This window comes from Anolis carolinensis, unplaced genomic scaffold, assembly GCF_035594765.1.
Source record: "Anolis carolinensis isolate JA03-04 unplaced genomic scaffold, rAnoCar3.1.pri scaffold_10, whole genome shotgun sequence".
NCBI classification, from domain to species: domain Eukaryota; kingdom Metazoa; phylum Chordata; class Lepidosauria; order Squamata; family Dactyloidae; genus Anolis; species Anolis carolinensis.
The window spans coordinates 26,960,462-26,987,462 of NW_026943821.1; the positions used below are offsets into that span (position 1 = coordinate 26,960,462).

At 43.1% G+C, this 27,001-nt stretch overlaps 1 protein-coding gene and 1 long non-coding RNA gene across 4 annotated transcripts; one reads left to right on the forward strand and one right to left on the reverse strand.

Moving 5' to 3' along the window:
• On the reverse strand, positions 1–24,040 carry cd164l2 (CD164 molecule like 2). 3 transcript variants are annotated; one of them, XM_062962272.1, is made up of 6 exons: positions 23,875–24,040; positions 17,393–17,500; positions 14,451–14,528; positions 13,697–13,786; positions 9,659–9,830; positions 1–1,893 (listed from the first exon to the last, which is right to left on the reverse strand). In XM_062962272.1, the coding sequence occupies exons 1-6, from the start codon at positions 23,969–23,971 to the stop codon at positions 1,887–1,889; spliced, it is 552 nt and encodes a 183-aa protein (XP_062818342.1). In that variant the 5' UTR covers positions 23,972–24,040; the 3' UTR covers positions 1–1,886. The 3 variants fall into 3 exon arrangements, with proteins under 3 accessions (XP_062818342.1, XP_062818341.1, XP_062818343.1); XM_062962271.1 differs by lacking the exon at positions 1–1,893 and adding an exon at positions 4,866–6,909; XM_062962273.1 differs by lacking the exons at positions 1–1,893; positions 13,697–13,786 and adding an exon at positions 4,866–6,909.
• LOC134293745 (uncharacterized) lies at positions 23,595–27,001 on the forward strand. Its single transcript, XR_010000707.1, has 2 exons — positions 23,595–23,721; positions 26,360–27,001. It is a non-coding gene; the product is annotated as an uncharacterized LOC134293745 (long non-coding RNA).

Genomic DNA, 27,001 nt, shown 5'->3' on the forward strand with positions numbered 1-27,001 from the left:
TCCACAAATATTTCCTTTTATTCGTTTCTCTGTTTTTCGCCTTGGCCACTATTTCACAGGGTGAGAGAACTCGGAACTGAAGTCTGGCGAAGATCTATTGTAACATGGATAAGAAATCCAACAGCCAACCTGTTCAGCTTTGTTGTGCTTCTCTGTTGTGCCTGTTGTGCTTCTCTATTACAACCTCTGTCCCAGAAAGCAGGGTCCCGAGTTCAAGCTTCTCCAAGTGAGTCCTTCTCGCTTCTTGAGCAAGACATTTAACTCCGGACTCAAGTGATATGTCTACCAAATATCAAAGTTTTAAAGTGACATAAATAGTGAAAGAGTTAGTTCAAGTCTTGTTGGATAGGGAAGGGGAAGAGGCTGAGCAACCTCAGGCTCACACAAAGCACAATCAAAGCACCCCTGATAGATGGCCACTGAGCAATAATAATAATAATAATAATAATAATAATAATAATAATAATAATAATAATAATAATAATAAAGAGGGTTGGAAGAGACCCCTTGGGCCATTTAGCCCAACCCCCTTCTTCATTTATGCACCAAAAGCACAAGCAAAGCACCCCTGATAGATGGTCACCCAGCCTCAATGTTAATAATAATAATAATCATCATCATCATCATACAAATAATAAAGGGTTGGAAGAGACCCCTTGGGCCATTTAGTCCAACCCACCTCTGCCTTTGTGCAGCAAAAGCACAAGCGAAGCACCCCTGATAGATGGTCACCCAGCCTCAATGTTAATAATAATAATAATCATCATCATCATCATCATAAAAATAATAAAGAGAGTTGGAAGGGACGCCTTGGGCCATTTAGTCCAACCCACTTCTGCCTTTGCGCACCAAAAGCACAAGCAAAGCACTCCTGATAGATGGCCACCCAGCTTCAATGTTAATAATAATAATAATAATAATAATAATAATAATAATAATAATGGGATGGAAGAGACCCCTTGGGCCATTTAGTCCAACTGCCTTCTGCCTTTGCGCACCAAAAGCACAATCAAAGCACTCCTGATAAATGGCCACCCAGCCTCAATGTTAATAATAATAATAATGATAATAATAATAATAATAATAATAATGGGATGGAAGAGACCCCTTGGGCCATTTAGTCCAACCACCTTTTGCCTTTGTGCACCAAAAGCACAAGCAAAGCACTCCTGATAGATGGCCACCCAGCCTCGATTTTAATAATAATAATAAGAAGAAGAAGAAGAAGAAAAAGAATCATCATCATCATCATCATCATCAAAAAAATAATAAAGGGTTGGAAGAGACCCCTTGGGCCATTTAGTCCAACCCCCTTCTGCCTTAGTGCACCAAAAGGGCCGGATCAATGGTTTTGGGGGTTCACATGTGGCCCGTGGGTTGTAGTTTGGGGGCCCCTGGCCATGAGCATGAGTTTTATCCCATGCAAGAAGCTCAGTTCAGGACGAGTACATTCACATTGTGGGTCTCAAACAATCAGGCAGATCCAAGACCGGAAAGTAATGAGAGAAGGACCCTGGTGTCGTCTTAGAATAATTAACCCAGAGCAAAATTTTACAGGGAAAGCAAAGCAAAACATCCAATCTGTGGAGGAACGTTCTTGACCTCACCGTTACACATGTCCACTGACAGGGCAGAAAAAAGTCCCTACGGCTCAGTTGCTCTATTTGTATCAATTGCTCAGCAAGTCTAAAGGATCCAGGTGTCTAAGCCCAATGGCAGGAGCATCCAAGATGTCAACAAGGGATGCTCTGGAGTAAACGGTCTGCTTCTGCAACTCCCCGGAAGAAAAGAAAGGCTCCGGCTGGACCCAAAGGCAGCTCGCTGCTCTTCTGCGGCTACTCATCCACAAGAGGAACACGTCAAGACAGCTCCCAGGAGATCGGTCATCAGATCCTAATGTGATAGAACAAATGAATGGGAGAGAAAGATCTCACTGCGCCAGAGGAGGGGCTTTCAGAGATCTGAAGGGTTCCCTCTGGACAACAAGTCCCATAATCCTCAGAGATCTGAAGGGTTCCCTCTGGACAACAAGTCCCATAATCCTCAGAGATTTGAGGGGTTCCCTCTGGACAACAAGTCCCATAATCCTCAGAGATCTGAAGGGTTCCCTCTGGACAACAAGTCCCATAATCCTCAGAGATTTGAGGGGTTCCCTCTGGACAACAAGTCCCATAATCCTCAGAGATCTGAAGGGTTCCCTCTGGACAACAAGTCCCATAATCCTCAGAGATCTGAAGGGTTCCCTCTGGACAACAAGTCCCATAATCCTCAGCGATCTGAAGGGTTCCCTCTGGACAACAAGTCCCATAATCCTCAGAGATCTGAAGGGTTCCCTCTGGACAACAAGTCCCATAATCCTCAGAGATCTGAAGGGTTCCCTCTGGACAACAAGTCCCATAATCCTCAGAGATCTGAAGGGTTCCCTCTGGACAACAAGTCCCATAATCCTCAGAGATCTGAAGGGTTCCCTCTGGACAACAAGTCCCATAATCCTCAGCGATCTGAAGGGTTCCCTCTGGACAACAAGTCCCATAATCCTCAGAGATCTGAAGGGTTCCCTCTGGACAACAAGTCCCATAATCCTCAGAGATTTGAGGGGTTCCCTCTGGACAACAAGTCCCATAATCCTCAGAGATCTGAAGGGTTCCCTCTGGACAACAAGTCCCATAATCCTCAGAGATCTGAAGGGTTCCCTCTGGACAACAAGTCCCATAATCAACAAGTCCCTATAGAGCATGGCCATAATGGCTGGGCATTCTGGGAGATGTAATTCCAAAGTTCCACGTAGATGAGCCGAAATAGTAACTTGTCTACGTATACACCAGTGACTGCTACTTTCCGTGCATTTCCCCCCGAGCTGGAAACAAGGCCCACCAATATTCATACGTTCTCTTTTCCTGAAGCAAGATCACTCTACTGAACGCAAGAGACTTCAACCCGAGTCGATGTGCACAGGAATGTCCTCTCAGCCAAATCTATATATATAAATGAGTGATGGCATCACGGCGACCCACAAAACAACAAAACTACAGGCCCCCCAACCTCGAAATTTGACAACACAACCCATCATCCATGCCTCTAGGTTGATACAACAAAAAGAAAAGAAAAATAAAGTCCTACTTAGAGGGAGAGCAATAAATGTTTTTATCCAATTGCTGCCACTTAGAAGGCTAAGCTCCGCCCACTTGGTCTCCTAGTAACCCACTCAGCCCAGTGTTAATAAAAGAATAAAAAAATACAAATACAAAATATAAATACAAATAATACAATAAAAATAATTAAAAACACTAAAAAAATTAATACAATAAAATACTATAACAAAATAACCAAAAATAATACAACAAAATAATAAAACATAATAAATAAAAAAGATAAGTTACAATAAAATTAATTAAAAAATACAAATAACGTCAAATAAAAATTCCACAACAACTTTTAACCAATACCACCACCACTTTGCCACAGTAACGCGTGGCTGGGCACAGCTAGTATTCTATATAGGCTTACCTGAGAAAAAGCCCCATTAAAAATAGTGGGATTTAGCATGAGAATAATCATGCACAGGAATGCGATATTGGGACTTAAGAGGCCTTCGAAAATTAACATTTGCATTTCTGGGGTAGGTCACATGTCTGCTAAAACTTCCAGTAGATATAAACATTAAACAGTCCGTTGTGCTTGGTGTATATTGAGAAAACCTTCTACGGTGCCTTCCATGTAGCTGTGTAAAATCCACATTGAACTGGACTCAGATAAGCCAGTTCAAAGCAGATAATGTGGATTAGCTGCCTTGATATTGTGTGATATATGGCTGTGTGGAAGGGGCCTAAGATAAATGGTAGCAGTTCTCCAGGAACTCGGTCCTGCTACACATGCTGTAAAACTCGCAAGTAACCGGGTTTAAAGGGATGTGTGTGTGGTTAAACTACTTTTAGCCAAAGTGCGGAAGGAATTGGGCTAAGAACTGAAAAGCACGGGTTAAAAAGGTGTGCGTAAAACCCGCTATTGTGGATTATCTTCCTTGATATTCTGGGTTATATAGCTGCGTGAGAGGGGCCTAAGATAAATGGTAGCAGTTCTCCAGGGACCTTCTACACATGCTGTAAAACTGGGAAGAAACTGGGTTAAAAGGAGAGGGGTGGCTAAACCACTTTTAGCCAAAGTGTGGGAGAAATCGGGTTAAGAGCTTAAAAAACGCGTGTTAAAAAGGTGTGCTTAAAACCCGATATTTGGGATATTCTGGGTTATATGGCTGTCTGGAAGCGCCCTTAGAAAGATGTCTGGCGGAGCCTTCTACACTGCCGTATAATCCAGTTTCTGGTTCCAGATTATCTGATTTGAACTGGATTATACAGCCATGTAGACTCCTATAATCCAGTTCCAAGCAGATAATCTGGGAACAGGTACTGAGGACCCTTCCACGCAGTTGTATAACCCAGAATATCAAGGCAGATCACCCACGATATCTGCTTTGAACTGGGTTATCTGAGTCCACACTGACACATAATCCAGTTCAATGTGGATTTGATACAGCTGTGTGGAAGGGGCCAGTGTAGATCCGGACCGGGGATTTTTCTTCAAGAGATGTTCACATCACAGTCCTGCATTTGTAATCCACAGGTGTAGGATTTTCGCAGCTGTGGGGACGATATTAAAGAGGGAAAGGCATAGTCACCGTATAATATAATTTGACTGGTTGCTTTAGGAGTTGTGTGTTTGGAAGACTCCGTGACCATATTTGTTGATATTTTCTCACCAAAATAGTCCCAAAGCTCAGGCTGCGTTAGGGTTGCGTTCTTGCAAAAACAAAAGGAAAAGGACGGTAGGCGGACGACACTCAACAGCACCAAAAAGCCCTGGAGAAATCAAATTTCCACAAGCTTTAATGAAGGCGACGGGATCACAGGTTCTTCCGCTTCCTCCCTTCCTCCCTCGCACATCAACACAAAGATCACACGGTAACACAAAAGAGGCACCGCAAGAACACACAGAAGTCATGCCTCGGCTGGTAGAAGGAAAAAGGAAAGCGGGCTCGATTGCACACCTAGATTCATCCCGATCTGGGGATGTTTGTAGTCTTTTGGCCAGAATAATGTTTTCTATAGGTTAATGTTTAAAATTTTATAATTTGTGTATGTTTTTTGTTTATTGTATATTGTTATTGTTTTTATCTGGTATTATCTGTAAGCCACCTCGAGTCCCCTTCTGGGGAGATGGAGGCGGGCTATAAATAAACATTATTATTATTATTATTATTATTATTATTATTATTATTATTATTATTATTGTTATTATTGTTATTATTATTGTTATTATGACACAGCAAACAAGATAGATATGCTGGATTTCGTATCACAAAATCACAAGTCGAACACTTCCCAAGCATTTAGGACGCTTTTCAGATGATGCACGCAGATCCAATAGGGTGGCCTTTTGCAGTTGGCAGATCGTAATTTTGTTAATAATAATTTTATTATTTTATTATGACACAGCAAACGAGATAGATATGCTGGATTCGTATCACAAAATCACAAGTCGAACACTTCCCAAGTGTTTAGGACTGTGTGCTGTATTTTCAGATAATGCGGTCAGATCCCAGTAGGGTGGCCTTTTGCAGTTGGCAGATCGTAATTTTGTTGTTGTTGTTATTATTATTATTATTATTGTTATTATTATTATTATTATTATTATTATTATTAGAAAACTGCTTAATCCAACTGATTAATCCAATGCTAAGTCCTTAGTCTTGGCCAATCAGCTAAAAATCAACAACACTAAAGCATGAATCCACTTTAAATCTGATTTCTGCAGGATTCTGGGGTTTGTAGTTTCATGAGTCCCGGGACCTGTCTGGCTGAGCTGCTTAAAGCCCTCTCCCTAAAGTGGAGTTAAATTGTATTTAAAGTGTATCCAAGCTCTATTATGATGAGGTCCTTTCTGTCGGGAGAAGATCCCAAGAATAAGAGTCTATGGGTTTCAGTTTAGCTTATGGAAATAATATGGGACTTTTGGTGCTCCAGAAGTTAGACATTTTAGGTTTCAGAAGTCACAAGATCCATAGCTGTGGTGCAGCTGGTTAGTAGCCAACTGCAATGAATCACTACTGACTGAGAGGTCATGGATTCGAAGCAAGTCTGGGTTGGAGTGAGCTCCCGACCATTAATAGCCTAGCTCTCTGTTGACCTAAGCAGATCAAGTAGGAAATTTAGGTACTGCTTTATGTGGGGAGGCTAACTTAACTAATTTACTACACCATAAAAACTTCCAGCAGTGTGCAGAAGAATGAGGAAGTACTCCATCAAGGACTCGGTGTCACAAGCAGACGATGAAGCAGCAGCGCCCCCTGTGGCTGGAATCGAGCATACCCTCAGGAAGATGGAAAATGTTAAATTGCCTCTGTGTCTGTCTATATGTCTAATAATGACATTCGAAGAGGCACGGATGGAGGGCGAAAGAGAGGCGCATCAAAGAAGTCAGCAAGAGAAGGAAGAAGTTAAGCAGCGGATCCATTCAGCCGGAGAGAGAAGGTCAAGATTAATCCGGTCTGTGTGTTGTTATGTGCGAGTGCATGTATGTATGGACAGTTCTAACATACTTTTTCTCTAGTGCACACGTGTGTGTGTTTCTCTGCACACAGAATTCCCACGCCAAGGAATTCAGGTGAGTCGCATCAAGGCATGCTGTTTTTCGACATGCAGATAGAAAGATCCAAATATACAAACGCAGGCCAGAAAAAAAGGGACGATCTCTTGATGCTACGGAGTGCATGAAAACTGGCTCATTTGGAAAAAGAGCCAAGCCAGGGAGCAGATCTAAGGGGGGAAGGTTGGGGGTCTTTCTTGCTCCAGAAACAGCCCCGCTGCCCCCCAAATCCGCACACACAGCCGCACCTACTGCTGGTTATCCTCTCTGGCGAAGGCAGCGGGCAAAGGAGATGCAAGAGGAAGCAAAGTGGGATATTTAAAAGGTTTAGTTGTTTCGTTTGGGTATGAAAACAAAGGGCAAGCAACACAGCTAAGTACAAGGGTTGAATGAAAAGTAATGCCTCCACCTTCGTAACTCCTCAACCGATGGCAGTCCTGGTCTGCGGCAGGTCCTGGCTTGTTCAGTAGACTCTCCTCTACAGTTCCATTTGGCGGGAAGCCTTAGCATTGAACGGTTGTGTTGTTAAAGTGCGAAGTATGGAACCCTGAGCAGACGGAGAAGCCTTAGCATTGGACGGTTGTGTTGTTAAAGTGCGAAGTATGGAACCCTACACAGACGGGGAAGCCTTAGCATTGAACGGTTGTGTTGTTAAAGTGCGAAGTATGGAACCCTACACAGACGGGAAAGCCTTAGCATTGGACGGTTGTGTTGTTAAAGTGCCAAGTATGGAACCCTGCGCAGACGGAGAAGCCTTAACATTGAATGGTTGTGTTGTTAAAGTGCGAAGTATGGAACCCTGAGCAGACGGAGAAGCCTTAGCATTGGACGGTTGTGTTGTTAAAGTGCGAAGTATGGAACCCTGCGCAGACGGGGAAGCCTTAGCATTGAATGGTTGTGTTGTTAAAGTGCGAAGTATGGAACCCTACACAGACGGGGAAGCCTTAGCATTGAATGGTTGTGTTGTTAAAGTGTAAAGTATGGGACCCTGCGCAGACGGGGAAGCCTTAGCATTGAATGGTTGTGTTGTTAAAGTGCGAAGTATGGAACCCTGCGCAGACGGAGAAGCCTTAGCATTGAATGGTTGTGTTGTTAAAGTGTAAAGTATGGGACCCTGCGCAGACGGGGAAGCCTTAGCATTGAACGGTTGTGTTGTTAAAGTGCGAAGTATGGAACCCTGTGCAGACGGGGAAGCCTTAGCATTGAATGGTTGTGTTGTTAAAGTGCGAAGTATGGAACCCTGCGCAGACGGGGAAGCCTTAGCATTGAATGGTTGTGTTGTTAAAGTGTGAAGTATGGAACCCTGCGAAGATGGGGAAGCCTTAGCATTGAACGGTTGTGTTGTTAAAGTGCGAAGTATGGAACCCTGCGCAGACGGGGAAGCCTTAGCATTGAATGGTTGTGTTGTTAAAGTGTGAAGTATGGAACCCTGTGCAGACGGGGAAGCCTTAGCATTGAATGGTTGTGTTGTTAAAGTGTGAAGTATGGAACCCTGCGAAGATGGGGAAGCCTTAGCATTGAACGGTTGTGTTGTTAAAGTGCGAAGTATGGAACCCTGCGCAGACGGGGAAGCCTTAGCATTGAATGGTTGTGTTGTTAAAGTGTGAAGTATGGAACCCTGCGAAGATGGGGAAGCCTTAGCATTGAACGGTTGTGTTGTTAAAGTGCGAAGTATGGAACCCTTGCTATCACAGGACGTCCAACTCTTTGTTTGTCATGCAAATCATTTGTTCCCACCTCAACGTCTTTAAACGTACTCGCCCAACGACACACAGGACTCACATCAACACAATCGCCATAAACAGCTTGCATTCTCTGATGAATTTCCTTCTGCTGTTGAGAATTCAGTGGCTGCACTTTGCTTAAGTTGCATTGACCAACCGTCTGCGCAGGGTTCCATACTTCACACTTTAACAACACAACCGTTCAGTGCTAAGGCTTCCCCATCTGTGCAGAGTTCCATACTTCGCACTTTAACAACACAACCATTCAATGCTAAGGCTTTCCCGTCTGCGCAGGGTTCCATACTTCGCACTTTAACAATACAACCGTCCAATGCTCAGGCTTCCCTGTCTGCACAGGGTTCCATACTTCGTACTTTAACAACACAACTGTTCAATGCTCAGGCTTCCCTGTCTGCGCAGGGTTCCATACTTCGTACTTTAACAACACAGCCGTTCAATGCTCAGGCTTCCCTGTCTGCGCAGGGTTCCATACTTGGCACTTTAACAACACAGCCGTTCAATGCTCAGGCTTCCCTGTCTGCGCAGGGTTCCATACTTGGCACTTTAACAAGACAACCGTTCAATGCTCAGGCTTCCCTGTCTGCGCAGGGTTCCATACTTGGCACTTTAACAACACAACCGTTCAATGCTAAGGCTTCCCCGTCTGCGCAGGGTTCCATACTTGGCACTTTAACAACACAACTGTTCAATGCTAAGGCTTCCCCGTCTGCGCAGGGTTCCATACTTGGCACTTTAACAACACAACCGTTCAATGCTAAGGCTTCCCCGTCTGCGCAGGGTTCCATACTTGGCACTTTAACAACACAACCGTTCAATGCTAAGGCTTCCCCGTCTGCGCAGGGTTCCATACTTGGCACTTTAACAACACAACTGTTCAATGCTAAGGCTTCTCCGTCTGTGCAGGGTTCCATACTTGGCACTTTAACAACACAACTGTTCAATGCTAAGGCTTCCCCGTCTGCGCAGGGTTCCATACTTGGCACTTTAACAACACAACCGTTCAATGCTAAGGCTTCCCGCCAAATGGAACTAACTGTAGAGGAGAGTCTCCTGAACAAGCCAGTTTCTGCCGCAGACGAGGACTGCAATCTGTTGAGGAGGTACAAAGGTGGAGGCATTACTTTTCATTCAGCCCTCACAGTTTTAGCCTGATACTCTGCTACGTCTTTACGGAAAGGGGAGTCTACCCAAATCCCAAATACCGGCTCCCAAATCCCCATCTGCCCCCAACCCCCCCCCCCCCCCATCCGTCCAGCCTGCGGAGAACTTACAGTGTCTGGTAGGTGCTGTCCTTGGAGCGGAGGAACTTCACCACAAAGAAGATGACCGCTTGGATGCTGAGCACCAGCACCATCCCGCCAATGAAGCTGGCCGAGTCGAAGCCCGGCGGGTGGAACTCGGGCGAGCTGGTTAGAGGAGGAGGAGGGCTGCTGGCTGTGGGACCTGGGACGGAACAAAGCTAAACAATCAGGGCCAGCTAATCAGCTCCCAAGAAAGGATTCCCCCAGACAGCAAGCAGCCAAGCTTTGAAGCTGCAATGTATTCTTTTTTTGTTCTTTGTCTTAGTTGGGGTGCAGTTTTGTAAACCCGCAGACTGTTTAATTGCCACTGGATGAATTGATGATGCCGTTTAACAATTCGATCTGGTCTACAGAAACCTCAGCACTGCTTCTGAAGGCTCCTTTGCTATTTCCCATTGAAGAATCCTCTGCCAATAAGGTTAACAGGTAAGATTAAAACAAGATGCTCTTTGGATTGCTGTGAGTTTTCCGGGCTGTGGGGTCATGTTCCCGAAGCATTCTCTCCTGACGTTTTGCCCACGGGGAGATGGTGGCAGGGTATAAATAAATTATTATTATTATTATTATTATTACAGTAGAGTCTCACTTATCCAACATAAACGGGCCGGCGGAATGTTGGATAAGTGAATATGTTGGATAATAAGGAGGGATTAAGGAAAAGCCTATTAAACATCAAATTAGGTTATGATTTTACAAATTAAGCACCAAAACATCATGTTATACAACAAATTTGACAGAAAAAGTAGTTCAATACGCAGTAATGCTATGTAGTAATTACTGTATTTACGAATTTAGCACCAAAATATCACGATTTATTGAAAACATTGACTACAAAAATGCGTTGGATAATCCAGAACGTTGGATAAGCGAGTGTTGGATAAGTGAGACTCTACTGTATTACTATTGGCATCCTCAGAAGTTATAAGGTCTGTTGGAAATTACAAAAAGTGGTGTGTGTGTGTGTCTATCTATCTATCTATCTATCTATCTGGAATGATGTCCTGGGTGGGAGAAAGAAAGGACTCTTGATTAGCATTGAATGACCTTGAAGCTTCAAAGCCTGGCTGCTCCCTGCCTGGAAGAAGCAATGCAAGCTATCCCTTGTAGCACCTTAACTTCCTTCTTGTTTACAAGTTCCACTCAGTGCACTTTGCCCAGCTCATTTTATGTTTTTATTGCCGTGTTTCTCAAGTGTTTTATAATGATTGTGATTTTTAATGTCTTTTAAATTTATTTGTGTGTTTTTGTATTTGATATTATTGTATGTTGGTTTTATATCTGTAAGCCGCCCCGAGTCCCTCTGGGGAGATGGTGGCAGGGTACAAAAATAAAATTATTATTATTATTATTATTATTATTATTATTATTATTATTATTATTACTATTATTATTATTATTATCCCTCCGAGGCTGCAACAAAAATGTCCTCTCTCTTGCCTCCCTGCCAATCACACTCCAGACTTTAGAAACACAGGTGAACACCATTTGCTTCACAAGTTATTTTCGCCTTCCTTGCAACATGCCAAACAAACAAGCCTGTTGGATAAGCAAATGTTGGATAAGTGAAACTCTACTGTATATATGTGTGTGTGTGTTTGTATATATATGTGTGTGTGTGTGTGTGTGTCTATCTATCTATCTATCTATCTATGGAATGACGTCTAGGGTGGGAGAAAGAAAGGACTCTTGATTAGCATTGAATGGCCTTGAAGCTTCAAAGCCTGGCTGCTCCCTGCCTGGAAGAAACAATGCAAGCTATCCCTATGATGGAAGTCTCCGAGGCTGCATCAAAAATGTCCTCTGTCTTGCCTCCCTGCCAATCATACTCCAGACTTTAGAAACACAGGTGAACACCATTTGCTTCACAAGTTCTTTTCGCCTTCCTTGCAACGTGCCAGACAAACAAGCCTGTACAGCCAAGAGATTTAATTACTAGAGTTTAACGCTTTTGTCCAGCTTTGGAGATGGGCACCCGGCCAGTGGGTTCCTCCTCCCCACCCACCCAAAAAGGGAGGAAGGAAAGAACGGCTCCGTTCTGAACAACCGTTCATGCAAGGAAGGGGGGGAAACAACTGCTAAAAGGGCCGGAGCAATTAAATACAGGGCAGGCAGGTTGGCGTGGAAGCCAAGCAAGCGCCGGGGCTGAGATAAACAAGCACACCGAGGCCCATCGGGAACCTGCGCCGGATCAATAATTCACCAGGCTTCGGGATGGAGTTACTGGCTTTAATTAGCCCAAGGCTCTTCCACTCCGGGTCTAGTTTTCGGCAGGAAGATTCATTCTCCCCAAGAGCCTGCACATCCATCTCTCCCTCCCTTCATTATTAACTAGCACTTTCTCTGCACATTCCTTTGGCACATTCCTTGTTAAATTTCCCATTTCCAGCAGCAGCACATGAGAGCTCAGCAGGCCTCTCAAAGGCTACCTGGCAAAACCCTTTCATTTCCATCTGCAGTCATCGTGGAGTGTGGGACGGGAACATCAGAAGCCAAACAGTCTTTTTTAATTGCTGCTACAAGTCCAAATGTTTTTAAAAGGTTTGAGTCCTCTCGAGGAGATAGAGTAGTATATAAATAATAATAATAATAATAATAATAATAATAATAATAATAATAATAATAATAATAAAAATACATGTCTGTTTGGAGACCTGTGCCAGCTTTGCACTAATCACATCAATAATAATAATAATAATAATAAGGTGATGGGCACACTGGGTGCCGTGCCAAAAGATCTCAGCCGGCATTTGGAAACAATAGACATTGACAAAATTACGATCTGCCAACTGCAAAAGGCCACCCGACTGGGATCTGCACGCATCATCTGAAAATACATCACACAGTCCTAGACACTTGGGAAGTATTCGACTTGTGATTTTGTGATACGAAATCCAGCATATCTATCTTGTTTGCTGTGTCATACAATAAAATAATAATAATAATAATAATAATAATAATGTCTAGCTTGTTTGCTGTGTCATATAATAATATATAATATATATTATTATAATATATATTATAATATATTATAATAATATATAATATATTAAACAATAGACATTGACAAAATTACGATCTGCCAACTGCAAAAGGCCACCCTATTGGGATCTGCGCTCATCATCCAAAAATACATCACACAGTCCTAGACACTTGGGAAGTGTTCGACTTGTGATTTTGTGATACGAAATCCAGCATATCTATCTTGTTTGCTGTGTCATAATAATAATAATAATAATAATAATAATAATAATAATAATAATAATAATAATAATACATCACACAGTCCTAGACACTTGGGAAGTGTTCGACTTGTGATTTTGTGAAACGAAATCCAGCATATCTATCTTGTTTGCCGTGTCATATAATAATAATAATAATAATAATAATAATAATAATAATAATAATAATACATCACACAGTCCTAGACACTTGGGAAGTGTTCGACTTGTGATTTTGTGATACGAAATCCAGCATATCTATCTTGTTTGCTCTGACATAATATAATAATAATAATAATAATAATAATAATAATAATAATAATAATAATAATACATGTCTGTCTGGAGACCTGTGCCAGCTTTGCACTAATCACATCAACAACAACAATAATAATAATAATAATAATAATAATAATAATAATAATAATAACTTTTATTAATAGTATTATTATCATCATTATGTCCATTTAAAAGTCTAAGCCAAGTTCACATTAATTACCCAGGATTATTATTATTGTTGTTATTATTATTATTGGCCCAAAGACATAGTATGACATAGCAAACGAGATATATATGCTGGATTTCATATCACAAAATCACAAGTCGAACACTTCCCAAGTGTCTAGGATTGTGTGATGTATTTTCGGATGATGCGCACAAATCCCAGCAGGGTGGCCTCTTGCAGTTGACAGGTCGTTATTATTATTATTATTATTATTATTATTATTATTATTATTATTATTATTATTAATATTAAATATTTCATCTGGGTGAGGCTCCCATGACTTACCAAATGTGACAATTTCTGGCTTCTGACTGGATGGCTCTGGAGGCTCTTTCGTGGGTCGGGATGGAGCTTCTGTGGTGGCTGATCTTGGTGCTAGGAATAATAATAATAATAATAATAATAATAATAATAATAATAATAATAATAATAATAATGGAAGAGGCTAAACCAAAAACAAAGGTGCGCACATGATCCGAAAATACATCACACAGTCCTAGACACTTGGGAAGTGTTCGACTTGTGATTTTGTGATACGAAATCCAGTTAGGGCCTTTTACCCTCGCACTGAAGACCTGGCTCTTTACTAGAGTTTTTAATCTATGTTAATTTTATTAATATTTTTATGTATGTATTTTTATTCTTTACAATTTTATCTTGTAAATCGCCTAGAGCATCGTGGATGGAGGGCGATTAATAAGTTATTAAATGATGGTGATGATGATGATGTCTATTTTGTTTGCTGTGTCATACAACAACAACAACAACAACAACAACAACAACAACAATAATGGAAGAAGGTAAACCAAAAACAAAGGTTCGCTCATTTTTGGATAGCAAGCAGTCCTCCTCGTGATGAATGCAGACACCCAAACGGAGTGTATCAAATCTGTTGTGAAAACTTTCGACAACACAACTCGGAGGCTCTTCTATGTAATGTTGTACCCTGATATATATGCATTTTATTGCCCTGCACTCCAAGCAGTGCTTAGTTGTTTACCAAGCTTTAGACATTCCCTGTACAAGCTGAAAGCATTACCTTCACACATGGCCGTAGCGTTGACAAATGAACATTTCTCCTTGGCTGGTTCCCCTTTTTCCACGCAGCTGCCAATACCTAGAAGTGAAGGAGTTGAGCTTAAATACGGAAAAGGCTGACAAATGGCACAAATTGCACAATATTCTGAAGCATTGGAGCACTTCCTACAGTGTCAATCTGCCCATGCATCAACATTGTCAGAAGAAGCCGGGCTGTGGTGCAGCTGGTTAGTAGCCAGCTGCAATAAATCACTACTACTGACCGAGAGGTCATGAGTTCGAAGCCAGCCGGGTCGGAGTGAGCTCCCGACCATTCATAGCCTAGCTTGCTGTTAACCTATGCAGCTCAAAAGACAGTAGCATCTGTCAAGTAGGAAATGTAGGTACAGCTTTATGCGAGGAGCCTAATTTAATAATAATGATAATAATAATAATTTAAAAAAACTTTATTTATACCCCGCCACCATCTCCCCGTGAGGACTCGGGATGGCTCACAATGTTACAAAAGTAACAGCGCAAATACATTAACAATATACACAGTTTAAAACACAAGAAGATGATAAAACGGAAGTTAAAACAAAGGTTTATACAACAGTAATAATGTCAAACAACCACCAATGCAATTCAGTCAGCTTCAAAGGTGGGGGGGACTATAGCAGCAATATAAGATAAAATCATTAGATTAAAATACCCCGATGAAAGGAACCCAATAACATTTAGAATAGAATTATAATGAGGCTGGTGTTGTAAATTTAACTAATTTACGTCACCATAAAAACGTCCAGCAGCGTGGGGAAGAATGAGGAAGTACTCCATCAAGGACTCGGTGTCACAAGTGGAAGGTGAAGCCTCAGTTTGTCGTGAAGCCAGAAGCTGGAAAATGTTAAATTGCTTCTGTGCCTGTATGTTGTGTGTCTAATGGCATTGAATGTTCGCCATGTATATGTGCATTGTGATCCGCCCTGAGTCCCCTTGGGGTGAAAAAGAAGGGCGGAATATAAATACTGCAAATAAATAAATAAAAAATAAGAAAGAAGTCCTTATCTGGGTATCTCTGATAAGAAAAATATATAATCATCTGCAAGAGACAGGGCCTTGTCTGTAGTGGCACCCCAAGTTTGAAATATTATGCCATGGAATACTGTTTTCTCCATAGTAACACTTGCAGAATTTCTGTTGTAGGCTTCCAAGTAAATTCTGAATCGTGTTGATCCTAAGCTGGATGTACCATAGGAAGATTTGCTCACATATTAATGGCACAAAGTCACCTAGTGAGTTTCCATGGCCAAATCTGAGTTGGTCGCAGAGCCATAGCCCAGCATCCAAACCTCTACCAGGAACGTTCCAAAGTGTGTGTCATGACACGTTAGTGCATCGCTTGCCATGTGTAGGTGTGTCATGCAAACACAATGGGAAACCTCTGAGTTTAGCAGACTTGTGTGCAATTTGTTAGCCGATGCTTGTTTACGCATCTCTCCAGAGGTGTTATATTAAAATAAGAAACAGGCGCTGGCCTTTGGGGAATTATCAGATTCCAGGAGGAAAGAAAAACAACAGCCTTAGAACATGCTCATCATCAGAACCAAAATGTCAGCTACGCAGAGGCGGTTCAACCTCAAGGCGAACCAGGCACTTGCTTGTGGTGTCGTTCTGTACGGGGTGCAGTTGAGGCGCTCACGGGTGCGTGTACATGTGTGCATGCATGCATGCGCACCCCCCGCCTCCTCTCGGCTTCGGTCTGGGCCCGCTCGGCTTCGGGGCCAGGCCCACACCTATGGCAGGCATTCTCAGAGGTTGTGAGGTCTGTTGGAAGCTAAGTAAGTGGGATTTATGTTGGAAGAATGTCATCCTCTACTGCTTAAGTCTCTATGGTCAGATAGGAAGCCTAGAAAAGAGTTAGGGACACCTTCCCCCAGTCCTATGCATGCTTTGATTAGGCTTTACTATTGTTTCTTCCTTCCTGTCCTGTTTTGGACAACCCCATCCTTTGATGCTTTAGAAATGTGATCTCTCCTAGGGTTGACGTAACTTCTTCAATTTGGTCTCTGGAATGTTTATGGCCCTAGAGAAGAAGAGACCCACGAGGTTGGTCGCCATTCCTTCTTCCTGCTTTGTTCCAGAGAGAGGACGCACTTTTGTCCCTCTTGTAGTCAAGATGTAGCTATCTAGATCTTTGCTATTTTGATCCGGCTATGTGTATTAGATCAGATCAGATTAGGTAGTAAGCTCCAAACCTTTTCTATCCATCAATGGATTTCTTTCTACCTCAAAAAATGCTTTTAAACTTTAAAGCTAACTTTGTGTTCCTTTGCTGTCCTGAAGACACAGAGGCCTTCCTAAACTCACACCACGTAAATTTCACTGCTGCAATTTACTCTGCTATTTTAATGGGAATTTACCTCACAAAGGGGGTGATTAGAGCTTAACGGCTCATCAATTCCCAACAGTTTATATATCTGTGGAAAGTCCAGGGTGGGAGAAAGAGCTCTTGTCTGTTTGAGGCTAGTGTGAATGTTGCCAGCTTGATTAGCAGTTAATGGCCTTGCAGATTCAAAGCCTGGCTGCTTCCTCCCTGGGGACATCCATGGTTGGGAGGTGTTAGCTGGCCCTGACTGTTTCCTGTCTGAAATTCCCCTGTTTTCAGAGTGTTGTTCTTTATTTAGGGTTTTCCTTAATCCCTCCTTATTATCCAACATTTTCGCTTATCCAACGCTTTTATTTTTCAGTGATTGGGTTGGGGGGGGCGGCAAAATTCTGTTCGCCTACACTTGAAAATTACCTTGGGCCGGCCCTGCAGCTACGTAACAGTATACTAGAGACTTGTTGCCCGAAGTCAGCTGCTTAGTTAGCTCACATCTAGGTCTGTCCTGGTGTGGTGTAGATACTCGCAGAGTTTGCAAGGGTGTGTGAAATCCGTCTTAGGTGAGCCACCTTCCCACTCACCTGGTTTCTCCGGAGACTCTTGGCAGTCCATCCACACACAGTTGGTGATGTTCTGAGAAGCAGCTCCTTCTATGCACTTATCACACGATTCCAGTTCTTTGCATTCTCCTGAAAAAATACAGAGAAGAAGCTTGGGTCACAGATCTTTCTGTGTCAACAACAACAACAACAACAACAGCCTTTATTGGCATACACTAACAAAATCACAACACAAGCATATACAGTAGAGTCTCACTAATCCAAGCCCCGCTTATCCAAGCCTCTAGATAATCCAAGCCATTTTTGTAGTCAATGTTTTCAATATATCGTGATATTTTGGTGCTAAATTCGTAAATACAGTAATTACAACATAACACTACTGCGTATTGAACTACTTTTTCTGTCAAATCTGTTGTATAACATGAAGTTTTGGTGCTTAATTTGTAAAATCATAACCTAATTTGATGTTTAATAGGCTTTTCCTTAATCCCTCCTTATTATCCAATATATTCGCTTATCCAAGCTTCTGCCGGCCCGTTTAGCTTGGGTAAGTGAGACTCTACTGTATAACAAGATAAAGTCACAGATAAAGAAGGAAAAGCATAATTAACAATGACTCATCTCAGGAAGAAATTTTGCAATAGTCTCTTTTAAGAAGCAGCCAGAGTTTGGAAACACATACTATGGCCAACATGGTGGTCCCCAAAATGTTTATTGAAGAATATACAAAAGCCAAGCCATAAAAATGATATAGAGGTATAGTCCAAAAAAAGTATCTTCAAAGCATTAACTTTCAAGGTAAACCCATCAATAGCTCCCATCCTTTTATTTTCCCGCTACATAACAAAGAGCTCCCCAAACTAACAACAATCCTAATTAGCTTGACTATCTCATCAACCAAAAGCAGGACCACACTTTCCACTGAAATACCGGTAAGATTATGTAATGAAAGAAGATGGGGTTATGAAGGTGTGCCAAGCCTGGGCAAACTTCGGCCCTCCAGGTGTTTTGGACTCCAACTCCCACCATTCCTAACAGCCGGTAGGCTGTTAGGAATGGTGGGAGTTGAAGTCCAAAACACCTGGAGGGCCGAAGTTTGCCCATGCCTGGTACAGACATTAGAATCATCTTTGAATACTGTTAGCTGCCATACTTCTGCATCTAGCCGTCCTCCTTCTTATTAAAATATTTGCAATATCCCGGAATAGTATCAGGTTGCCCACAGGCCATCGTAACAAATGTCGTGCACCAGAAAGGAAGAGAATACCGAGCGATCTCTGCACGCGGTCTGAGCTTACGTCAAACTACCTTGTTTATGTATTACGCTGACCTGCTCGCGGTGTCACTGCCAAGAATGTCAGCAAGCTGGAGCACAGATAAGGCCATGGCGTTGGGGAGCTTATTCAACATTTATTAAACCTATAAATGTTGAATTACGCCGGCCCGGCACGTCATGCTCACTAATGCAGCTGGCCTCGAATCCGCGGCCTGCAGCTGAACATCGCAGGACAGGACATCATGATCAATGCTCTTGTTTCTCTAACACCAGCTCTTCCCCAACCTGGCACCCTCGAAATACGTCGGGCTACTACTACTACTGGTACCGCCAAGAGCCATTGCCTTCACATTGTCTTTACGGAGCTAAACACTCACATTTGAGCCTGTCTAGATTCTGCAATTTCAGGGAGAGAAGCTTCTTTTGCTCCTGCCAATATCTTGAAAAGTTGTATGTACATCTGCAGAGAATATATCTATGGATTCATCTCCATTTCTAAGCCAAAGAGCCGGCGTTGTCCATAGACACTTCCTAGGTCATGTGGCTGGCATGACTGCATGGAGAGCCGTTACCTTCCCACCGGAGCAGTACCTATTGCTCTACTCACATTTACATGTCCATAGACACCTCCAAGGTCATGTGGCCACTGGCTTGACTGCATGGAGAGCCGTTACCTTCCCACCGGAGCAGTACCTATTGCTCTACTCACATTTGCATGTCCATAGACACCTCCAAGGTCATGTGGCCACTGGCTTGACTGCATGGAGAGCCGTTACCTTCCCACCGGAGCAGTACCTATTGATCTACTCACATTTACATGTCCATAGACACCTCCAAGGTCATGTGGCCACTGGCTTGACTGCATGGAGAGCCGTTACCTTCCCACTGGAGCAGTACCTATTGCTCTACTCACATTTACATGTCCATAGACACCTCCAAGGTCATGTGGCCACTGGCTTGACTGCATGGAGAGCCGTTACCTTCCCACCGGAGCAGTACCTATTGATCTACTCACATTTGCATGTCCATAGACACCTCCAAGGTCATGTGGCCACTGGCTTGACTGCATGGAGAGCCGTTACCTTCCCACTGGAGCAGTACCTATTGCTCTACTCACATTTACATGTCCATAGACACCTCCAAGGTCATGTGGCCACTGGCTTGACTGCATGGAGAGCCGTTACCTTCCCACCGGAGCAGTACCTATTGCTCTACTCACATTTACATGTCCATAGATACCTCCAAGGTCATGTGGCCAAAGGCATGACTGCATGGAGAGTCGTTACCTTCCCACCGGAGCAGTACCTATTGCTCTACTCACATTTGCATGTCCATAGACACCTCCAAGGTCATGTGGCCACTGGCTTGACTGCATGGAGAGCCGTTACCTTCCCACCGGAGCGGTACCTATTGATCTACTCACATTTGCATGTTTTCGAACTGCTAGGTTGGCAGAAGCTGGGGCTAACAGTGGGAGCTCACCCTGCTCCCCGGATTCGAACCTGCGACCTTTCGATCCGCAAGTTCAGCAGCTCAGCGCTTTAACACGCTGCACCACTGGGGGCTTCATAGGGCAGTGTAGGTTCATATCATTCATTTCGGAGCAGATAATGTGGATTATCTATTTTGACAATAATACTTATACAGTAGTCTTATTTCTTGCCCCCCTTTACCTTTATGGTTATTTTATGTCTATAGGCACTTTGTGTCATACGTAAGATGCCTCGAGATGGAGGCGGGGTACAAAAGTAAAGTTATCATCACCATCATCATCATCATCATCATCATCATCATCATCATCATCATCATCATTGTTATTAATTATTCCTTTTCTTAATGGATAGTAAAAGGGCTCCGGCCTGTAGAAAGAAGGCAGAAGATCCCATAATTTTCTTGCAAGGATATTTCATGGACTTATTTATATCATATAGATATGCCCATGAAATATACTTGCAAGAAAATTGGGGCTCACCCTGCTCCCCAGATTCGAACCTGCGACCTTTCGGTCCGCAAGTTCAGCAGCTCAGCAGTTTAACTTGCTGCACCACTGGGGGCTCCTGGACACCGGAAGCCAGGCTACCTCTATGCAGATACCCTCACTGATTGACTTTGCAAACTTCATGGCTACTCCAATGCTAAAATTCAAGCTGGCTGACGGCAACATTCACACTTGCTTTAACAGACAAGGGTTCAGGTATATATACACTCCACATGCCTCACTACCACTAGAACTTCTGAAAATGCCAGTAGCCACAGATTCGGGCAAAACGTCAGGGGAGAATGCTACTAGAACATGGCACTACATCCCAGAAGACTCACAGCAATCCAGTGATTTCGGCCATGAAAGCCATGGTTGTGTTTTGAAGTAGCAAAACTATGAGTTGCTGCAAAATTCTGGATGCTACAAGCTACTGGCCGGTGCTCCAAAACACACATCATCTCCACAAATAATTCACCCCAAAACAAATTCCAAAGCACAGTAGAGTCTCACTTATCCAACATTCGCTTATCCAATGTCCTGGATTATCCAATGCATTTTTGTAGTCAATGTTTTCAATATATCGTGATATTTTGGTGCTAAATTTGTAAATACAGTAATTACTACATAGCATTTCTGCATATTAAACTACTCTTTCTGTCAAATTTGTTGTATAACATGATGCTTTGGTGCTTAATTTGTAAAATCATAGCCGCATTTGATGTTTAATAGGCTTCTCCTTAATCCCTCCTTATTATCCAATATATTCGCTTATCCAACATTCTGCCTGTTTATGTTGGATAAGTGAGACTCTACTGTATTTATTTTTTGACACCTGCTCCCCAAACTACCCCAACCGGCATGGGTCGAGTCTGTGAGATTCTGGGCCTTGCAATCCCACATTTGGAAGTGAACGCACCCCATTCTGTGGGGCCGTTTGAGACAGATGGGAGCAGGCTTTGCAGCCGCCAGTGTTTCTCTCCATCCTTCCAGGCCCTGCTGTCCGATGCCAACTGCCAGGAGGAGGAGGAGGTGGCGGTGCCGGGGAAGGCTCCTACCATCTGAGCGTCTGTCTTGTTGTGCGTGGTAAAAATAACCTGGCTCATTACAAAAAATCCTGCCAGGAATCTGGGGTGCCAAGCCCTGCTTTCCTATGGGTCCCATGCAGCGGTTCCCGGGTGGCAGATTATATTTCTTTTGCAGGGCGGCTGCCTCCTTCCTCCTCCCTTCTCTCTGCCTCTGATGAACAGAAAAGACTCCCACGCGCAGGCAGATCCCGCACTTTCTGCTGCTTATTGACAAGCTGCCTCCGAGGGAGTGGGTGGGTGTCATCTGCCGACAGTTGCCTCCCACTCTCAAATCCCTTCCAGGGTTGCTATTCCTATAGGCCTTGATTTCGCCAACTTGTGGACAACTTCAACAGAAAGGAAGAAACCATGAAAATGAACAAAATCTGGCTACCAGTATTAAAAAACTCAAGAATCAGAACAGTAAATAAAAAGCAATACTCTGAAAACAGAGGATTTCCAGACATGAATCAACCTAGGGCAGTTAACGACTCTAAACAAAGGATGCCCCAGAGGCAGGAAGAAGACAGCAGATAAGCTTTTCAATGCTAATTAAAGTGATTAACTACACAACATTCACCCTGACCTCTCTCACCCTAGACTTTCCACAGATATATATTTACCTCTTTGCTTAGTTTTCTCCATACCTCACAACCTCTGAGGATGCCTGCCATAGATGTGGGCGAAACGTCAGGAGAGAATGCTTCTGGAACATGGCCACACAGCCCGAAAGACACACAACAACCCTGTGATCCTGGCCATGAAAGCCTTCGACAACACATTTTCTGAGTAAACCTGGTAGGATTTCGGCTTCATGACAGGACTCTTCCAATACCTTGCAAAGTGGAAAGAGTAATTCTAGCAGGGCTCCACCAAGGTCATTGACCTGGCCCAAGCCCTATACTTTAGACCAGTGGTTCTCAATCTTTGGGTCCCCAGATGTTTTGGCCTTCAATTCCCAGAAACAGCTGCCATTCAGGATGACACTATTAAACCACTCCCGACAGATGGCAAGACCAGCCTCTGTTTACCCCCTATCTCCCTGAGAGGACTGACTACTACTACTACAAAGGCTGGATGTCCATCTGTTGGGAGTGCTTTGATTGTGCCTTTCCTGCATGGCAGAACGGGGTTGGACTGGATGGCCCCTAGGGTTACTCATAATAATAATAATAATAATAATAATAATAATAATAATAATAATAATAATATTTTCATCCGAAAATACATCACACAGTCCTAGACACTTGGGAAGTGTTCAATTTGTGATTTTGTGATATGAAATCCAGCATGTCTATCTTGTTTGCTGTGTCATAATAAAATAATAATAATAATAATAATAATAATTTCATCCGAAAATACATCACACAGTCCTAGACACTTGGGAAGTGTTCAATTTGTGATTTTGTGATACGAAATCCAGCATGTCTATCTTGTTTGCTGTGACATAATAAAATAATAATAATATTTTGGTAGCCTGCCCTATCTCCCTAAGGGGACTGATTACTACTATTACAAAGACTGGATGGCCATCTGTTGGGAGTGCTTTGATTGTGCCTTTCCTGCATGGCAGAAGAGAGGTTGGATTAGATGGCCCCTAGGGTTATTCCTATTACTATAATTATTATTATTGTTATTATTATTATCTTGTTTGCTGTGTCATACTAATAATAATAATAATAATAATTAATAATAATAACTTTTTCATAGCCTGCCCTGTCTCCCCAAGAGGACTGATTATTACTAGTATTACAAAGGCTGGATGGTCATCTGTTGGGAGTGCTTTGATTGTGCCTTTCCTGCATGGCAGAAGAGGGGTTGGGCTGGATGGCCCCTAGGGTTACTCCTATTACTATCATCATCATCATCATCATCATCATCATTATCTTGTTTGCTGTGTTATACTAATAATAATAATAATAATAATAATAATAATAACTTTTTCATAGCCTGCCCTGTCTCCCCGAGAGGACTGATTATTCCTACGACTACCAAGGCTGGATGGCCATCTGTTGGGAGTGCTCCCAAGGTGAGGAAGTCAGGAAACATCTGGGAAGCAGAGGCTCCAAAAGTGGGAGAAGATCAGAAGTGGCAGGAGGAAAGGGGGGGCTGGGGGGGCTCGGGAGGGAGGGAGGGCGGAGAGTGCGGACCCCTCCCCCTCCTTCCCCGTGACGTCACCCACCTGCCCGTCCGGCCTGGGGGGCTTCGCAGAGGAGGAGGAGGAGGAGGAGGGCGGCGGCGGCGGAGGCGAGCGGGGTCCCGGCCCGGATCGGGGCCATGGCTGCGCTCCTCGTCCGGGAAGGAAGAAGGCGCGGGATCGGAGCGGAACCCGAGAGGGAGGGAGGGAGGGAGGGGCCGGGGGCGGGGCGGGCAGGTGCCGGGGAGGGCCTTCTCCTCCTCCTCCTCCTCCTCCTCCTTCTTCTTCTCCTCCTGTTTCTCCTCCTCCCCTTCCTCCCCTTCTTCTCCTCCTCCTTCACTTTCTCCTGGTCCTCCTTCTCCTTCTTCTTCCTCTTCTCCTTCTTCTTTTCCTTTTTCTTCTCCTTCTAGAATCATAGAATCATAGAATCATAGAATAGTAGAGTTGGAAGAGACCTCAAGGGCCATCTAGTCCAACCCCCCGCTAAGAAGCAGGAAATCGCATTCAAAGCACCCCCGACAGATGGCCACCCAGCCTCTGCTTAAAAGCCTCCAAGGAAGGAGCCTCCACCACGGCCCCGGGGAGAGAGTTCCACTGTTGAACAGCCCTTCTCACAGTGAGGAAGTTCTTCCTGATGTTCAGGTGGAATCTCCTTTCCTGTAGTTTGAAGCCCTTGTTCCCTTGCGTCCTAGTCTGCAGGGCAGCAGAAAACAAGCTCCCTCCCTCCTCCCTATGACTTCCCTTCATGTATTTGTACATGGCTCTCATGTCTCCTCTCAGCCTTCTCTTCTGCAGGCTAAACATGCCCAGCTCTTTAAGCCGCTCCTCATAGGGCTTGTTCTCCAGACCCTTAATCATTTTAGTCGCCCTCCTCTGGACGCTTTCCAGCTTGTCAACATCTCCCTTCAACTGTGGTGCCCAGAATTGGACACAGTGTGATTCCAGGTAACGTGGTCTGACCAAGGCAGAATAGAATAAGGGGGAGCAGGACTTCCCTGGATCTAGATGCTATTCCCCTATTGATCCACAACCTCTTTCTCCTTCTTCTTTTTCCTCTCCTCCTTCTCCTTCCTCTTGCCCTCCTCCTCTTTTTCCTTCTCCTTCCTCTTCTTTGTTAACTGAATTTTGATGGTCTGTTGCAGGGGTCCTCAAACTTTTTAAGACGAGGGCCGGTCCACAATCCTTCTGACTGTTGAGGGGCCGGATTATCATTTGAAAAAAAAATACAAATTCCTATGCACACTGCACATGTCTTATTTGTAGTGCAAAAAACCCACCAGCAACAATTATTTATTTATTTACTACATTTATCTCCCACCCTCTCTCACCCCGAAGGGGACTAAGAGCGGCTTACAAGTTGTATGCACATACAATATATGATATTAGAATAGCACAATATTAGCATTATATATTACTATATTGTACTATACCACTGTACTGTAATATTATTAGTAATATTACATTTAATATATAACATGCAATTAATATTATTATATTACGCCATTATTATTATTATTAGCCACCCTGACTCCCCTATTGGGTGAGAAGGGAGGGGTAGAAATACTGTAATAAATAAATAAATAAACAAATAAATATTATATTGTATTACATTATAAGATTATTATCAATATTATATGTATACACAATATATTATATTATTAGGATTGCACAGTATTAGTAAATTAAAGAACAATACAATATTTAAAAATAAAAACAATTTTAACCAACATACTGTGTAAACCTATCAGGATTTCAATGGGAAGTGTGGGCCTGCTTCTGGCCAATGAGATAGTCAAGCTAAGTAGGATTGTTGTTGTTGTGTCTTCAAGTCATTTTGGACTTTGGGCGAGCCTAAGTCTAAAACTGAGGGCGGGGGCCAGGTCAATGATCTTGGAGGGCCGCATCCGGCCCCCGGGCCTTAGTTTGGGGACCCCTGGTCTATTGCATTGTTTGCTTAAGGTAACTGTTTGTATAATTGTTGATTTTACTGTATTTTTATCGTAACATGTTTTACCTGTTTTACCTGTTTGTATTTTCGGGCTTTTGTCCCGTGTTAGCCGCCCCGAGTCCCAGCCGGGAGATGGTGGCGGGATAGAAAAATAAAGTTACAGTAGAGTCTCACTTATCCAACATAAACGGGCCAGCAGAACGTTGGATAAGCGAATATGTTGGATAATAAGGAGGCATTAAGGAAAAGCCTATTAAACATCAAATTAGTTTATGATTTTACAAATTAAGCACCAAAACATCATGTAATACAACAAATCTGACAGAAAAAGTAGTTCAATACACAGTAATGCTATGTGGTAATTACTGTATTTACGAATTTAGCACCAAAATATCATGATATATTGAAAACATTAACTACAAAAATGCATTGGATAATCCAGAATGTTGGATAAGCGAGTGTTGGATAAGTGAGACTCTAATGTACTTACTTACTAACTTACTTCTCTTTCTCTTCCCCCTTTTCCTCCTTCATCTCCTTCTCCTTCCTCTTGTCCTCCTCTTCTTTCTCTTCCTTGTTTAGTTTTTCCAACAGACCTCACAACCTCTGAGGATGCCTGCCATGGATGTGGGTGAAACGTCAGGAGAGAATGCTACTGTATTGTAGCAGTATGGAACAACTGAGAATGGTGCAATATCGCTGCCTTGCAGCATTTTAATTTTTGTATACTTTTTATTATGTTTTAATTGTTTGTTTTATAGTATACTAGCTGTGCCCAGCCACGCGTTGCTGTGGCTTATGGGAATCCTTTGTTGGCCAGGTGGAATAGCAGTGAATAGCCTTGCAGCCTCAAAGCCTGGCCGTTTTCTGGAGTAGCTGGAGCTGTTTGTTGTATGAATGTAGAGGCATGGATGAGGGGTTGTGGTGCCAAGTTTAGTGTTTCTGGGATGTGTCGTTTTGTTATTTTGTCCTAGGCCGAAATTTCATTACTCTTTTATATATATAGATTTGTTGTTGGCCCTCGTGGCAGAATGTAAGCCGCTCTGAGTCCCCTCGGGGGAGAAGGGCGGGGTATAAATGCATGTAATAAATAAATAAATAAATACTACTGGAACATGGCCAGACAACCCGGAAAACTCACAGCTACCCAGTGATTGTGGCCATGAAAGCCTTCGACAACACATTTCTGGATTTCATGTAATAAAAGCAATCTACTCCTAACAA

Coding starts and splice junctions, on each gene's coding strand:
- cd164l2 (XM_062962271.1), bottom strand. CDS start 23,971: ATGGCCCCGATCCGGGCCGGGACCCCGCTCGCCTCCGCCGCCGCCGCC. Junction 17,501..23,874: donor CCCCCAGGCCGGACGGGCAG/GTGGGTGACGTC, acceptor GTATTTTTTCAG/GAGAATGCAAAGAACTGGAA. Junction 14,529..17,392: donor AGAGTCTCCGGAGAAACCAG/GTGAGTGGGAAG, acceptor CTTCACTTCTAG/GTATTGGCAGCTGCGTGGAA.